The sequence below is a fragment of the Hyperolius riggenbachi genome, chromosome 3, assembly GCF_040937935.1.
Source record: "Hyperolius riggenbachi isolate aHypRig1 chromosome 3, aHypRig1.pri, whole genome shotgun sequence".
In the NCBI taxonomy this organism is placed as follows: Eukaryota; Metazoa; Chordata; class Amphibia; order Anura; family Hyperoliidae; genus Hyperolius; species Hyperolius riggenbachi.
In genome coordinates, this window is record NC_090648.1 from 219,617,531 (window position 1) to 219,634,411 (window position 16,881).

General features: G+C 44.4%; 1 protein-coding gene across 1 annotated transcript in view; it reads left to right on the forward strand.

Annotated features, from left to right (window-relative positions):
* Positions 1–16,881, forward strand: part of MYO9A (myosin IXA) — a 215,917-nt gene that overhangs the window by 145,397 nt on the left and 53,639 nt on the right. Inside the window, exons 22-27 of the mRNA XM_068273609.1 lie at positions 1,248–1,370; positions 8,705–8,854; positions 8,931–9,226; positions 9,313–11,046; positions 14,750–14,834; positions 15,137–15,307. Of these exons, the coding sequence (XP_068129710.1) occupies positions 1,248–1,370; positions 8,705–8,854; positions 8,931–9,226; positions 9,313–11,046; positions 14,750–14,834; positions 15,137–15,307 (2,559 nt within the window). The remainder of the gene's footprint in view (positions 1–1,247; positions 1,371–8,704; positions 8,855–8,930; positions 9,227–9,312; positions 11,047–14,749; positions 14,835–15,136; positions 15,308–16,881) is intronic.

Consider the following 16,881-nt stretch of genomic DNA (forward strand, 5'->3'; position numbering starts at 1 on the left):
GCTATCCATCAAACTCCAATACAAAATCCAAAACACCCCATTAACCTGCTGGGCATTTTAATTATGCGCAGCCGCACGGCTGCGCATGGTTTTTTACACCTAATTTTTTTTTAATCATGTAGCTGGCCTAGCGCTAGCTACATAATACCCCCCTCCCAGCCGAATCCCACCCACCCTTCCGATCGCCGCCGGCACCTATGCCCGTCAGAAAATCCCATTCTGAACAAGATTTCCTTGATGGGCTTTCCCCGTTGCCATGGCGACGAACGGAATGACGTAATCGACGTGACGTCATAGGGAGTCCCGATCCACCCCTCAGCGCTGCCTGGCACTGATTGGCCAGGCAGCGCACGGGTTATGAGGGGGGCCCTATTACGCGGCGGATCGGCGGGGATCGGAGAAACACACAGCTAGCAAAGTGCTAGCTGCGTGTTTCAAAAAAAAAAAATTCAAATTGGCCCAGCAGGGCCTGAGTGGTGGCCTCCGGCGTCTCTGGACGAGCCTAGCTCGTCCAGAACGCTAGGGAGGTTAAGCTTATTTTGACATTTCACCAGTCTCTTATTTCTGCTAGCATTTGGACAATTTAGGTTGGATCACAGAAATAATTTAACCTCTTGCCGACCGCGTCACGCCGATAGGCGGCAGCCCCAGGACCGCCTAACGCCGAATGGCGTAAAGTCCTGGGGCTCTGTTTTGCAGGAGAGATCGCGCGCAGGATGCGCGCGCATCTCCTGCTTGGTGGGCGGAGCTCCGCCCCGCCTTCTGTCTCCGAGCGGCTATTGCAGCTCGGGAGACTGTTAGACGGCGTGATCGCCGTCTATTTACATGGTGCAGCGCTGCGATCAGCAGAAGCGCTGCACTGGGGACAGCCGTGTGACACGGCTGTCCCCCTGGGGGACAAGAGAGCGATCGGCTCTCATAGGGTGAAGCCTATGAGAGCTGATCGCTATGATTGGCTGGCTGGGGGGAGGGTATTTAAAGAAATAGGGTTTTTAAAAAAAAAAAAAAAAGGCAACACTAATATTTATAAAAAAAAATAAACATGGGGGGAGCGATCAGACCCCACCAACAGAGAGCTCTGTTGGTGGGGAGAATAGGGGGGAGAATCACTTGTGTGCTGTGTTGTGCGGCCCTGCAGCTTGGCCTTAAAGCTGCAGTGGCCAATTTTACAAAAAAATGGCCTGGTCACTAGGGGGGGTTTAGCCCTGCAGTCCTCAAGAGGTTAAAACTCTTCCTTTTTTTTCTAGGACTTTATAAATCAGTTTTCAGTATTGTTGCCAAGAAATGTTACTCCGAACCGACAACGTATCCAGGAATTCTTCTGGAGGATTGGTCACAGTCATGAGCTGTATCAAGTTGGGAAAACTATGGTAAGAAATGTTTCTTTTTCTGTTCTTTCACATGGTATGTGTCATGAAGTAAAATTGGATCCACTTGACTTATTCAGTTTCTTCATACAGATTTTTTACAATGGAATTTCTTGATTAAAAAGGGCACTGTCATTATTTACTTATAGAAAGCTTAAGGGACTTACGAGGTGAAATAAAAAAAAAAATTCTGTACCTGCTTCATGTAATAAATATTTGTTGGTTGCTATGGGCAACAACACTACACCTTTGTTTGGCACCAATCACAGAAGGTGTGATAACTTGACACTCATCACAGCAACAGCACGGGAGATAGAACTGCTTAGACGTCGTCCAAAGTTAAAGTGGATCCGAGATGAACTTTTACTCATTGCATAATTGTGTTCCTTTCCTATTGTTTATAGGGCATTCCTCAAGCCAAATACTTTTTTGTTTTTGTTTTAATACTCTAATTCCCTATAAGCTAAACAAGCCTCGCCCACAGGTTTTCAGAGAGCCTTGGCATTTTCAGGCAGTAGCAAGGGCTCATGGGAGCTCAGCCTGGGCAGGTGGAGCGGGAGGTATTACTAGCCAGAGATTTCAGAGGGGAAGAGGAGGGGATTAGGTTTTTTTCACAGGCTGAGTGCTGAAGATGCAGATAAGCTTACCTGTGTGTAATGTTTACAAATAACATGGCTGCTGTCATTGTATCACAAGAAGAAATAATCATATTCTATTGAAGCCGTTTGCAGGTAGATTTGCTGTGTAAACTACCTAAACTTTAGATAAGGTATATAGACAAGTTACTTGTTACAGTTAGTTTTTCATCTCGGATTCGCTTTAAAGTGACTCTGTAACAAAAATTACAACGTTTTTTCTACCATCCTACAAGTTCCTAAACCTATTCTAATCTGTTCTGGCTCACTGCAGCACTTTGTACTATCATGGTCTCTGTAATAAATCAATGTATCTTTCCCCTGTCAGACTTGTCGGCCTGTGTCTGGAAGGCTGCCAACTCTTCTGTACTGGTCTGTTCCTCTATGCACACTCCAGTGTGTGTTTTATTTACATAAGCCAGCAGCTTCTCTGCTATCTTATCAGTGATAGAAGAGAGCTGGATAAAAATCCTCCTCTGTTAGGCTGTGAAAGTAGCTGGCTGACACATACTGAGGAATTACAAACACAGGCACAGGCAGAGCTGTCTGCAGGAAGCCTGTAATGTTCAGTGCATGAGAGAAGAAGGGGACAGAAGGTAAACACACAACTGATCTTTTGAGATTCAAAAGGAAAGCTGTATACAGCCTGCTCGTGTATGGATGTATTTTCTATGTGTGGACATATTGTACATCAATCTACTTCCTGTTTTGGTGGCCATTTTGTTTGTTTATAAACAAACTTTTAAAAACTGTTTTTGACTACTTTTAATGCGGCGGGGAACGGCGAAATTGTAACAGAGGGTAATAGGAGATGTCCCCTAACACACTGGTATGTTTACTTTTGTGTGATTTTAACAATACAGATTCTCTTTAAAGAGAACCCGAGGTGGGAATTACTAATACTATTGGGGCACAGAGGCTGGTTGTGCACACTAAGACCAGCCTCTGTTGCCCCATCGTATGCCTCCATGTCCCCCCTGCTCGCCGCTATAGACCCCGCAGTGCTGGCGACACGCAGCGTGTCGCCAGCACAATGTTTACCTTAGCGCTGTCTGTCAGCACCGCTCCCCCGCCTCCTCCGCATCGGCGCACCCGCCCGTGTCCCTTCCCTCCCGCTGATAGGAGGGAAGTGACGCAGGCGGGTAGCGGCGATGCGGAGGAGGCGGGGGAGCGGCGCTGATAGACAGCGCTAAGGTAAACATTGTGCTGGCGACGCGCTGCGTGTCGCCAGCACTGCGGGGTCTATAGCGGCGAGCAAAGCAATCAGTCTGTAGAATCTTATGCGTTCCATGCAACTTGGTCCGTCCCTGGTGAATGGTCCAGGCTTTATCTTATGTTACATCTATGCACTTAGCGTATCTACAGCATTCAGATGATGGAAGTTACAAGAAGGAAAGTAGAAAGTCAGAAGTGGCTCTCTGGAGCCCGACGGCTGTTTTATACTAGCCTCTAAAGAGTTAAATGTGACATCATCCAGCAGGGATGGATCCATACCCCATCGCCTGCTATTGGCTGATAAGAACACGTGATAGCATGACAAGCACAGTCTTTCCATTTTACAATGACCTGTCCCCTTGTTCTGAGAAGACAATTGTTTAATGTACTTGGCTATTGTTTACCCTTAGGAAATATGAAAACACTCGATGTTTATCCCACAAGGCCTAGAAGTCTGCCTATGGCCTCGGGGAGTCAGAAGCACAATGTTCTACAGTGCTTCTAGAAATACTCCTTAAAGGGAGACTCTGCCGAGCAAGTCCTTTTACTAGGCCCCTGAATTCAAGCACATCATACTTAAACTCGAACACTTCAAATTTGAATCCACGGAGGACGCCATCTGCGCCCTCCGTTTGTTCCGCCTGGTCACCGCTGGTTAATCCCCCCCCCCCCCCATGCCTCAAGTAAAATGGCCGCCGGAACTTGCCACGGCTGCGCAGTCCGCATAGACGCGAGTGTGGCTGCGCAGCTCTAGCCCCCCCGATACACGCACAGGAGACGGCCTGTAGCGAGGATGCGGCAGGAGGAGCCCTAGAGCTGTGTAGCTATGTGGACTGCGCAGCCGTGGCAAGCTCCGGCGGCTATTTTACTTGAGGCATGAGAGCCCGAGCCGGGCTGTGGGGTCGGGAGCCGGCCGGGGGGGGGGGGGGGGGGGGAGGGGGGATGTTAAACAGCAGGGAAGTATGCGGAGGGCGTGGATGGCGTCCTCCTTGGATTCAAAATTGAAGCAGGTACAGAACTTTTTTTTTTATTTTTACCTCTTAAGTCTTTTAAGACCCACTACAGATCTGTAGTAGTGGTCATCCAAATTGATCATACCTTATTAATCTTGCCTGACCGCTCCATGTACAGATTGCTTGCATATCTTTTGTGTAGTGTTTTCAGCCCTATGGAGAGGGGAGGGGTGGATGTAGGAAATCAAGCTGAGGCGAGAAATAATTCCATTTTTAATGGACCTTTTAAACAAGTATTTATCAGGAATACCATTTGTTTTTTTAAGTGATGCGGGGGACAGGTTGGTAGCAGCTGTTCAAGAGGGATGGTTTTAAAGCTTTATATTGCATCATGCAGTAGAAAGTCAACAGTTACTGTTGCAACATGGTAGACCAAGATTGATATTGAGTAGCTATAGGTCATTCACCTGACCCAACACTTGTGTATTGCTAGACATAAGCCTGGTTTGCTTGCTTGATGATCCTTGGCTAAGACTATTATTTGGTGCTCTGTTTACCCAGAATATGGCTAAATGAAAAGATATGACATTATCCTTTTTCTCTCCTGTGCCATTTGACACCACTTACTCATTTCATGCCCACTGTCCCTCCTTTCCTCTCCAAAGAATCATTATAGGCAGGGACGGACTGGGACACCTGGGCCCCCCCCCCCCCCATTTTGGGCTCACATACACATGTACTCTAGAAATTTTGCATGACTTGATGGTAGGGAATAGATTTTGAGCAATTCTGAGGACAGTCTCCAATAGGGATATGTCTAAATGCGGCGCAGCGAAACTAAATGGGTGTCACCACGCACTGGAACATCGGCGTGGTCATGATGAGTCATGGGCAGACTTAAAAAAAAAAAAAAAAAAATACAAAACACAAAATAAGTAGCAGTGTTATTCACAGAGATTAGGTCTGACCAGATACATTTTAGATAAAATATTCAAGTAGTTACATGCCTCATGATAATTCATAACGTAGTCAAATAGCAACAGATGCCCCCACACAATGCAATCAGGTTGGCGGCAGATGCCCCCACACAATGTAATCAGGTTGGCTGCAGATACCCCCACACAATGCAATCAGGTTGGCTGCAGATACCCCCACACAATGTAATCAGGTTGGCTGCAGATACCCCCACACAATGCAATCAGGTTGGCTGCAGATACCCCCACACAATGCAATCAGGTTGGCTGCAGATACCCCCACACAATGCAATCAGGTTGGCTGCAGATACCCCCACACAATGCAATCAGGTTGGTGGCAGATACCGTCACACAATGCAATCAGGTTGGCTGCAGATACCCCCACAAAATGCAATCAGGTTGGCTGCAGATACCCCCACACAATGCAATCAGGTTGGTGGCAGATACCCCCACAAAATGCAATCACTTTGGCTGCAGATACCCCCACAAAATGCAAACAGGTTGGCTGCAGATACCCCCACAAAATGCAATCAGGTTGGCTGCAGATGCCCCCACACAATGCAATCAGGTTGGCTGCAGATGCCCCCACACAATGCAATCAGGTTGGCTGCAGATGCCCCCACACAATGCAATCAGGTTGGTGGCAGATACCCCCACACAATGCAATCAGGTTGGTGGCAGATACCCCCACACAATGCAATCAGGTTGGTGGCAGATACCCCCACAAAATGCAAGTGACCCCCCAGCTTGGAAGGGGGGGGGGTCAGCGGGCACAGATCAGCGGGGAAGCCTCCCCCCCTCCCTCACCTAGGGGCCCCCCTTTCCGCGCAGAAGTGCAGCCAACAGCGAGCGGAAAATAGCTTACCGAGCTTCAGATGATGCTAGCTCCGCTCCGCATGCCGCTGCTGCCCTGCTGGTCTCTGTCTCCTGTAGTAACGCTGTTCAATCACACTCTCGCAGGAAGTACTGCGAGAGCGTGATTGGACAGCGTCACTGTAGGAGACAGAGACCAGCAGGGCAGCAGCGGCATGCGGAGCGGAGCTAGCATCATCTGAAGCTCGGTAGCTATTCTCCGCTCGCTGCTGGCTGCACTTCTGGAGGAGGGGGGTGCGCGGAAAGGGGGGCCCCTAGGTGAGGGAGGGGGGGGGAGGCTTCCCCCCCTCCCCGCCGCTCTGTGCCCAATTTCCCCCCTTCCAAGCTGTGCCCCCCTCCCTCTTAACTCTGGGGCCCCCAGGAGGCGGGGCTGTCGGGGCCCACCGGTGGCTCAGTCCAAACCTGATTATAGGCATTCTTGAGTTGGGGACGGTCTGCTGCCCTGCATTTTGACAGATCGAGCAGCAGATTTGAAGCAGCTGGGCCGAGGACTATAATGATTCTCTGTAGGCCAATTTACATTGACTAATTCTGTTTAAGTTGGCTGCAGAAAAATCCAACTGCACACATTTTTGCAAGCAGCATATTGTGTTGCTGTTCATTTAATTAGTGGTACGCCTCTGCCCCAGAGGAGTAAGAATCATGTCAGTGAGGACAGTGCATCTGTGAAAATGGATGCTGGCAGTGTGTAAACCCAACCTTAAAGCCATTTTACAAATAGGTTGCATTCAGGTATGCTTTATATTATCAGACTTAAGCTGTGTGTAGCTGACCCAATAAGTCGCTGAAAGATCTCGAGTGCTGAATCACCTTGTTCATTGTTCCCTTCCATATCCTGCCCACCCGAAGCCGCTCCACTCCCATCTCCATTGAGTCAGTACGCATTGCTCTGGTTTACCAGATGCCTGCAGGATTGAACTTTATTCTGATGGGCAACACTAATTGCAGCTGTATACCCACCTTCACCTGTGATATCTAGTTGTTATACACTTGATAAGATAAAACAAGAAAAAGGTTTGTGCCATTGGCAGACTGATACAGTTGCAGGAATACAGCAGCTAGCAAGTTTCCCCCTCTTGTGTCGGGAAATGGACTGAGTAGTTTCTTTTTAAAAAGGACAGCAAACATGAAGACAAGTTATTTCAGAAACTGAATTTATCTAAGTATGCAAATTATAATCAAATGCTAACATTTGCAAATTAAAATCAAATGCTAACATATCCATAGTGCTTCACCCCTGTCAGGCTCAAAGTGCTTGATAGCTGCAGCTACTGAGGGAACTCTCAGTAAACCATCGCCCTGGAGCATTGGGGAGTCTTGCCCGAGGACTTCTTTCTGCATAAGTACGTGCTCCTGCCAGGTTTTGAATGCTGTGGTGAATTACTAAATAACATTGTGGGGTAGTTGTATACACAGTAGATTGGCCGAGATGGCACTGAATGGTAGTCTCAGCTGAGGATTGCATTTGTACGGGGCTAAAAGAGACTCTGTAATAAAAAAAAGTCCCCTAGGGGGTACTTACCTCAGGAGAGGGAAGCCTCAGGGTCCCAATGAGGCTTCCCCCATCCCTGTAGCTGCAGGCAGTCCAGCGCTGGCTCCCCCGAAGCGTCCCGCAATCCTGGCTCGACAAGCTTGACAAGGCTTAATATATTTACCTTCCCTGGCTCCAGCGGGGGTGCTGTTGCGGCTCTCAGCACAGAGATAGGTGGAAATAGCCGATCTCTGTCGGGTCCGCTATACTACGCAGGTGCAGGAGACTTGCGCCTGCGAAGTAGAGCGGACCAACAGCGATCGGCTATTTCTCCGAGCCGATAGCCGATACTGCGCCTGCGCTGGAGCTGAGAAGGTAAATATGTACATCCCCGCTGTTCGGAGGGGCACAGCGAGACCGCCATGGGACACAGGAGGGACGGGGAAGCCTGGATAGGATCCGGAGGCTTCCCCCACCCGAAGTGAGTACCCCCCAGGGAACTTTTTTTAGTTACAGGTTTTCTTTAATTTATAGCACCTCAGACACACTTGCTTACACTTCACAGTATTGTGGAATGTTAAAGAATATAGCATATCATTCATTTACAGTGACAAGACTACGGAAAGCGCTGCAGAAGATGAATATAGTAGAGTCTTGGTTATCCGGCACCGACAGGGATTGGCTGATGCCGTATAAGTGTGCTTTCTGGTTGCTTGAAACTAATTGTTAAAAATAGGCCTGGCTAATACAGTACTATACCCCACTTTATATACATGCCATGAACTCTGTTTTAAATGTTAAAATACAGTGATAGAAAGTATATTAATCTTGGAGGAGCTGTAGAGCCCAATCTTCAAGCACAGCATAGCCCACAAACAGCCTAAGAAGTGGGCTTTCACCACTAATTACTGCCGGCGATTTGTGCTGGTTGGTTGAGATCTGGATAACCAGGACACTACTGTAATCTTATTTGTGTAACTTGATATAGTTGTGAAATTACACACAGTTTACATACAGTATAAAATAACACTTTTCAATATATTTAATATATTAAATGTACCTTATATTTATTAATAGTATGAGAGGGCATACAAAGTTTTCATACATATGCGGTTTTAGTTTGCTCTTTTCTTTAGTTTTTGTAATAAGCTATCTTTCCTCTTTCAGTTGATACAACATTTTGTGAGGCATCTGATTGTTCCCATTATCCCTACAGGTTTTTCTGAAGGAGCAAGAGCGGCAATGTCTTCGGGACTTGTTACATCAGGCAGTATTACAGCGGATCATTCTACTTCAACGGTGGATAAGAGGAAGGCTGCAGCGCATGAGATTTTTGCACCTTCAAGAAGCAGCCATCACCATCCAGGTACTTGGACTTTACTCTTATCATGAAAAGTCATGTTTTGTTGATTTGACTTCTAAGATTTGATGTTGGTTTACAGAGATGCTGGAGACATTACAAGAAGCAGTGGAGTGAAGAGGAACCTCCATTTCAGGCAGCCTGTGTTATTCAGTCTTGGTGGCGAGGGCACAGAGCACGGCAGAAATACATACAGAAGAAGGCTTCATGTCTTGTCATACAGCGATACTGGCGAGATTATACTATTCGTAGAAAAAGAGCAGCAGTACGCATCCAAGCAGCTTGGAGGGGTTATGTTCAAAGAAAGTTGTACCAACGTCAAAAAAAAGATATTGTCTCTTTACAAGCAGCATGTAGAGGTTATATAGCCAGACACAGGTAATGCATGTGTAATATAAATCATTTAGCATTGAGACGCTCATTGAGAAAATATATACAGGTTTTCACACCTATTTATTTTACAGGTTACAGTCACTGAAACAAGGAATGCCAAATCACTTACAGCGACACCTCTCTTTAGAAGATCATGAGAAAATACCAGAAATGCCACCTCAATCTCCTGATTCAGACATTAGCCACTGGGAAAGCATTTCTGAACTTGCCCAACTCGAACCATCAAGTCCCACAACAATACTGCCTGATAAAGCTTTATCTAGTGAGGTTCACATCAGAGAGAGGCCAAAATCACTGGAAAATGCCAATCAGAGAAAAGTGGTACGCGCTAAAAGAGAAAGTCGCCGCATGAGAGAGCTGGAACAGGCCCAGTTCAGTCTTGAATTGTTGAAGGTGCGAAGTGGTGGTGTCTCTCCTTCAGAGGAAAGGCGTTGGTCTGCAGAAATAACTTTAGATAAACATCCAGATACTCCTGAGAGTGAGGGATCTATTGGTAGCTTGGAACTTTTTAGCTGTGAGGAGACTCAACCTCAGTCTGAAGAACCTGTAGCAGACCCAATGTCTCCTAATAAAATTCCTATTTTTTACACTCCTAGACTCCTAGACAGTGATGCATCCCAAATCCCACTCACCCAAGAACTTCCTGTCTGTTTAGTATCTGGTGCAGTGACGACTGAGTCTACAAAAAGTCCATTGCACACTCCTGTCTTTGAAGCCAAACCCACTTCAAATGATGATTCTATATGTCACTCCAGCAATGAACCTCCAAGTTCTTTCATTCCTAACCAAATAAGCTCTTCTCCTGTGAAAGGAGATCCTTTAAAATCACACTCCAGTGACCCTCAGACTATTCCTACCTTTGGGTCAGTTTACACTCAGTCCAATGGCATTTCCTGTGCACTTTTAAATGAAAATTTTAACTCCATGAAACAAGAAAATGTTTCATCCAATGGACTCCTGGACTCTCATTTTCAGGCCACTTCACCAAATTCTTTGGTTCCAGAGTCATCTGCATTACAACCTCCATTTGCACCACCTGTGCCCTCTTCTGAGAGCCAAAAGGACTCCATTGCTCATCACTCCCTTTCATCTTCTTCTGGTGCTGTTGATATAGCTTGGGGATCTGTACCCAGCTGGAGACAAAAGTCTCCAGGACTTGAAATGTCAGAAAGTGCACCTGCCAAGGCTTCCGTCCCTATCCCTTACAAGTCACATTTTCGTGAACCTCCCCTTTCGAGCAGTCTCCCTACCTTTTATATTCCAAACCAGGAATTGGCTAAAGGTCCAGAGCATAATGAACCTGCATCAGTTCCATCTGACTCCGTCCTGCAGCGACTTCAGAAGCTTAGTAAGGAGAAGGAGGAGTTGCAGAAACAACTGCAGCAGGAAAAAGAGAAACTTATGATGGAGCAGATCCGCAGAGAAAATCAAGAGCTGGAAAGACAGCGGAAACCGAAGGAACAACATGTACAAGGCACTCAGTCTGACTCTACGGTGCAGTTATCCAAGAGAGACTCAAATAAGCAGTCGGATAGGCCACAGTCTCTTTTACTAGAGGCTCCACACTGGAAGACCCTTCCTATTAAAACTGAGATTAAAGGATTGACTGTTAAAGGGAATACTGGCTTAGGATCACAAAACGACCGTCCAGTTAGCATGTTCTTGGACCAAAGGGAGATGCGTGAAGCCTCCAAAGGGGAAGTCGCTGGAGACCTGGGGGAAACTGGGAAGCGCCCCTGGTTACACAGTACTGTGAATTCCAGCATCTTTTTTACTCCAAAAGGGAATGTTAGTAGTGATTCAGAGTAAGTAAAGAACTTCGTTATCAGCTCTACACTTGTTAGTGTAGTTCTCTCATAGGAAGAATACTACTTTTCCTTCTGTTTGATAGTATTTTCTGTGTTAAAGTACTCCTAAACTAGGAGGAATATGGAGGCTGCCACATATATTTATTTTTAAACAGTACCAGTTGTCTGGAAGCCCTGATGATCTCTTTGGCTGCAGTAGTATCTCAATCACTCACCTCAAACAAGCATGCAGCTAATCCAGTCAGAACTCGGTCATGAACAACAGATCTGCATGCTTGTTCAGGGGCGATGACCTAAAGTATTAGAGGCAAAGAATAAACAGGACAGCCAGGCAATCTGCATTTTTTAAAATGAAATAAAAATGTGAGTCTCCATATCCCTCTCACTTATGGTTTTACATAAAAATACTTTCCTACATTGTAAAAACTGTATTTTTGTTGTGGCTCTGGCTAACATTACTGCTTGATTCTTTGAAATTGTGATATTCTGCATCTAAGAACAAGGTCTCAGAATCCATATGTAATTGTATAATTAGCTGCTTGACTGTATTTCAGCTCTACTTTCTGTATGGCAGTAGAGCTGAAGGGGTAGATAAAGATGGTTGGGAAACCAATACCAGTACCCTCAGGCTGCGCTTCACAATCCTCTCGGTCAAGAAAACTGTTACACAAACCAATAGTTCAAATTTCAGGTGGTGCGCACTATTTAGACAACCACGTCCATATACTTCAATATTCCACTATAGTTGCGCTCAATCCCTTGATCCTCACATCCAGATTCCAAGGGCCAAACAAATTTGCACCTTAATGAACAAAAGATAATATAGTGTAATATGTTTTGACAGAGAGAGATTACCACCCTTTTAGTGACAAACACACTCTGGGAACAGTGTACATGCATAGACCAGGGTTAGATGCCCAACACCACCTAGATCAGGCACTCCCCCCCCCCCCCCCCCCCCCCCTCCCCAGTTATCCCTGCTCACCAGCAGCAGAAATACAGCAGGTTTCACATCAAGTTCACCACACTGTTAAATGCTCAATGTTGCAGTCACCAAGGTTCATAGGCTTTGGACATAGTGTAAGGCTCAAACAAGAAGGATCATGTGTAAAATCGTATTATTTAATAAAACTATTAAAAGCAGTAATGCCCGTACATGAGAACATAGATAAACAGCTTAAATATCACCATCTCTGGATCAGGAAGATAGCAGCGTCCCGCATCCCCTCTCCGTATGTCCCGCTTGGTGTGTAGGCCTTGGTTTCGTCATACAATGACTCATCAGGGGCATGATGAGTCATTGTATGACGAAACCGGTAGGGCGGAGCCAAGGCCTACACACCAAGCGGGACATACGGAGAGGGGATGCGGGACGCTGCTATCTTCCTGATCCAGAGATGGTGATATTTAAGCTGTTTATCTATGTTCTCATGTACGGGCATTACTGCTTTTAATAGTTTTATTAAATAATACGGTTTTACACATGATCCTTCTTGTTTGAGCCTTAGACTATGTCCAAAGCCTATGAACCTTGGTGACTGCAACATTGAGCATTTAACAGTGCGGTGAACTTGATGTGAAACCTGCTGTATTTCTGCTGCTGGTGAGCAGGGATAACTGGGGGGGGGGGGGGGGGGAGTGCCTGATCTAGGTGGTGTTGGGCATCTAACCCTGGTCTATACATGTACACTGTTCCCAGAGTGGGAAACCAATAACATGTAGTTGTGTCCTTTTGACTTCCCAGAAAAGCATCCCACTTGCTCTAGGACGGCACATGCATGCATGTTATGTATTACCTGTTTACTTTATCACGGATTTAGTTCCTGCCTCAGTAGACATGTGATTTGGGGTTGAGGAAAGACTGGAAACCATTCAGACTATTATCCTAATGGCTTACTTACGAGCTACAGAGATGATTGAAAAATAAACATTCTTATTTTTCTGTGTGTGTGTTTCCAGGCAGTAAAGTTCTACTATTCCTGTAGACCTTCAGTGGCAAAGCATTTTTACCTGCATATAAACTCTTAAGTTAGGTACACACAATGCAATTTTCTGACAGATTTGCTGTCAGATTGTCTATTTTCAACATGTCTGATCAGATTTATGGCTGATTTTCCATAGAAGTGAATGGAAAATCGATCTGAAATCAGATCAGACATATTGGGTACACACCGTGTGTACCTAACATAAGCGCTTATATGCAGGTAAAAAGGCTTTGCCGCCGAAAGTCTACAGGAATAGTATAACTTTACTGCCTGGATACACACTCACTCACACACGAATATGTTTGTTTTTCAATCATCTCTGTAGCATCGTGTAATACCTAGCATTAGCCTGATGTCAAATAAATGATTTCCTATGGGACAGACTTTCAGAGCACCAGACTACAGTCTTGTTAGAAAGCTCTGTCTGTGTCCTTTCACGTTTTAGTGCTTGTTTACACTAAAAGAGCTTTTTTAACACTAGTGATTTTGAAAAGTTTTTGCATTACATTAGCAAGAGTTTTTAAAATCACATGCGCTTTATAAACCACTGTTAGTGGGTCTCAGGCCTAAATGTGCATTCTAAGCCAATTTTGCAACAAATACAATTGCAGTAAAATCAAGAATAAACGAGGGATAAAGGGGTGAAAAATGTGGACAGTGTGAAGTAGCTTAGTGTCCAAAAATATTACATTAGCCAACGCAACCATATAGATAGATTCTGATATCAAGAAATAGATCAAGTACTGTAATGTGAGTTCTCCTAAAATTCAAAAGTCATTAGAAATGTAAGAAAGAAAACTAATTTAACAGATTCAATCCCTAAATTCCTTTCAATAAGTCCCATCAAACTTCATGCATCATTTCAAGTCCTATTTATCAATACACAACTAAAAGCCTACTGATTTATTTAATTCATGCCAACCATACAGCATATAGCACAGATAACTGCACTGCTAAAATATCAACTCCACCGAACAGGTTGAATGAGTTCCAGCGCAGTGCCCGTCCAGTTACACCCACTTTCCAGGTGGTTAGGTTGTTTGTACAGTGTGACTAAACTAGTCTGATGGGTCACTGCAGCTAGATAGGGATTTTATCTTTGTTACTCTTGCATTTATTACTGATTGATTGGTTTAGTATACAGAATTTAATTTACCCTATGATACAGTTAAAGTGGAAATGCTTCATGATACAGATGAGAAAACAGAAGTCAAGGATGTAACTGCTATAGCTTATATAACTTGGGAGATGTTTTTATTTTTCATATCATGCAGTTTCCCTTTAAAGTGGACCTGAACTCTTGCACAGGACAGAAGGAAAACCTAGAGAAATGCACCCTGTATGTATTTAGAGAGTTTAGCCTGTTTAATTCCCCCTCATTTGTGTCTAATCACAAGTTGTAATTTGATCTTCCTCTGAGTCACATGACTGCCTATGGCAGATAAGCAGATAAGGCCATTTGAAAGTACAGGCTGTAAACAATACGTCTGTTTCCATGAATCAGTAAGTAGAAACTGTGCAAATTTATTTTAGGATTTCTATCAGCAGTAACAAATATGTTTGTTTTTTTTGTTTAAAGGTTATTGTGCTGTTTTGTATCTTAAAGACCAGAGAGGGGTTCTGAGTTCAGGTCCACTTTAAATAGGATAAGTAACATCCTTCTCTTCCCAAACCCATTTTTTTCCTATTGCTGACATATTCTCATCATGTTGTAGTAATTCCTCTGCATCACGACACCGGAGTACGCACAGTGATCCAATAAAGAGACTGGATTCTACTGAACCGTCCAGAGTCAGTGAGGTAGGTGCTGTTTCCTTTACAGGTGCTACGATTGCTTTCTTGGTCAGCAGACAGTGCAGCATATAAATATAGGCCTACATTATGTGTACTCTCAGATGTCACTTGTCTAGTCGTATTCATGTTTTGTTTTTGTTCAACTTTTTAAATGTAAACATTCCTTTGTTTTATGCTTATTTTGGTTTTTCGCTTGTGTGTTTTCTGTGTCCTTTCTTTTATTATGTTTATGGCTTGAGTTCTCTTTCTCCATTATGTAATTTGTTTTTATTTTTGGTTCCACATGTCCTTGTCATTTTGTCTGTCAGGCCCCACACAGACGAAAAGCTCGCATGGCACGAACTCGCTCAGATTTCATGACTAGAGGGGGGGCAGACTCTGAGGAGGACTCAGATGAACAGGGGGAGCCGACCCTTTCCTCTGATACCAATGAGGAGGCAGGCAAACAGATCCCGGCTTGTCACAGCGACTCTGAAATGGTAAAGTGCAGAAACAGCTGTAATACTTCTAGTGTGAATCATTTAGAGCAGCTGATGCAGGTGTCACATCGCCACTTCCCTTCTAGATCTAGTCCTGGTACGGAGAGTAGAGTGCATCTTCACCTTTTCACAGCTTCTAGAAATGTCACTGCTTATATATTCAACGTAGAACACAAATCAGATAATATGGTTCCTTCTTCCTCCTGATCTTTTTTATAGCTCTCTTAAGCTCCTGTACTAATCGCACAAACATACATCTGCTTTATATTTCATTACCTATTCAGTTTAGTGACATCACATCCTATACCTGTTTATTCCTCGTTCTTGTCTGTCTGCATACCTCTTAAGAAGTACATAAGTGTTGGCAAATATGTCCTTGACCTCTGTACCTGTTATTTAAACTAATTCTGTTATATGTTCAATGTACCTTTCATAGTTCAGTTTTCATTTTTTTTTCTTTAATTTTTATCAGCAGGGTTTCCTCCAAGCCTAATAACTGTCTTTTGCTAGGTTCACACCTGATGGCAAATCATACGTTCTTTTGGAACAGACCACAGAAAACTTTTATAACCTATATTTACTATAGGATCCCCTCTGCCATGTCTGTTGTGATAACTTTTCCTGACATTGAATGGAAATCGGACCCATGATAGATTGCATTCTATCTCCATGACATGTCCATTACAACAGATACCAACAATAAGATGGTCCCAGCACATCATACATCTGCTTTGTTGTGATCCTCCAAGTTGTGGCTGTGGTCTAGTGTGAACCCAGCATGATTCAGAGGTCTCCTCTAGGCCATTCTATTTCCATCAGCCCTCCAGATGGCTTCAAGACCGTCTCATGTTTTCTGCACAGTTCTTAGTGCGGTTGAGTGCTCCTCATAATATGGGGGAAGTGGTATATTGTCATTAGGAAACTGGGAGCAAATGTATTTTTTTCCCACCACATAGGAAGACCTTATCAAAATGTAGCCAAGGCATTGATTACTCATGGTGGCAGGTGGATGGGGTAGAGCCCAACATCTAATAACCAGTACTAATAACGAATACTCAGGAAGGAAAAAGAAAATGACAGATTCTGGCTTTAGCAACCATCTGTATATTAACATCAAATTTAGGTACCATATGTTGTGTATTGAAATGTGTAACTCTTCCCTTGATTGATGGTCAAATGGTTGTCAAATGGTTGACCACTTCAACTGACTTCGTTCCCTCCCAGCAGTAGTCAAAGAATGTAAGTTAATGTAAAGACATGAGATGTAGCTGTGTCAAGAGCAAAATAAACTGCTTGCTTTAGAAAAAGGAATAAGCTAAAGGGTGAAACTTTGTTTAATGTCATAAGATCGGTTGCTTTAACCAGAATTTCATTGGAGATTAATATGGCTGTTTGTGTTCAAGTGTCACCTTGTAATATGAAGAGCCATTAAACTGTGGCCTCTTCATCCATTTTCGATTTATTTTGGTATTTGTGACGCTGAGGATTATTTTTCCCAAAACATTTTCAATACTATGTTCATGATGTCCACATTACCTCACTTGTTTTGATGCAATGGTGGAGGGGGTTAACAG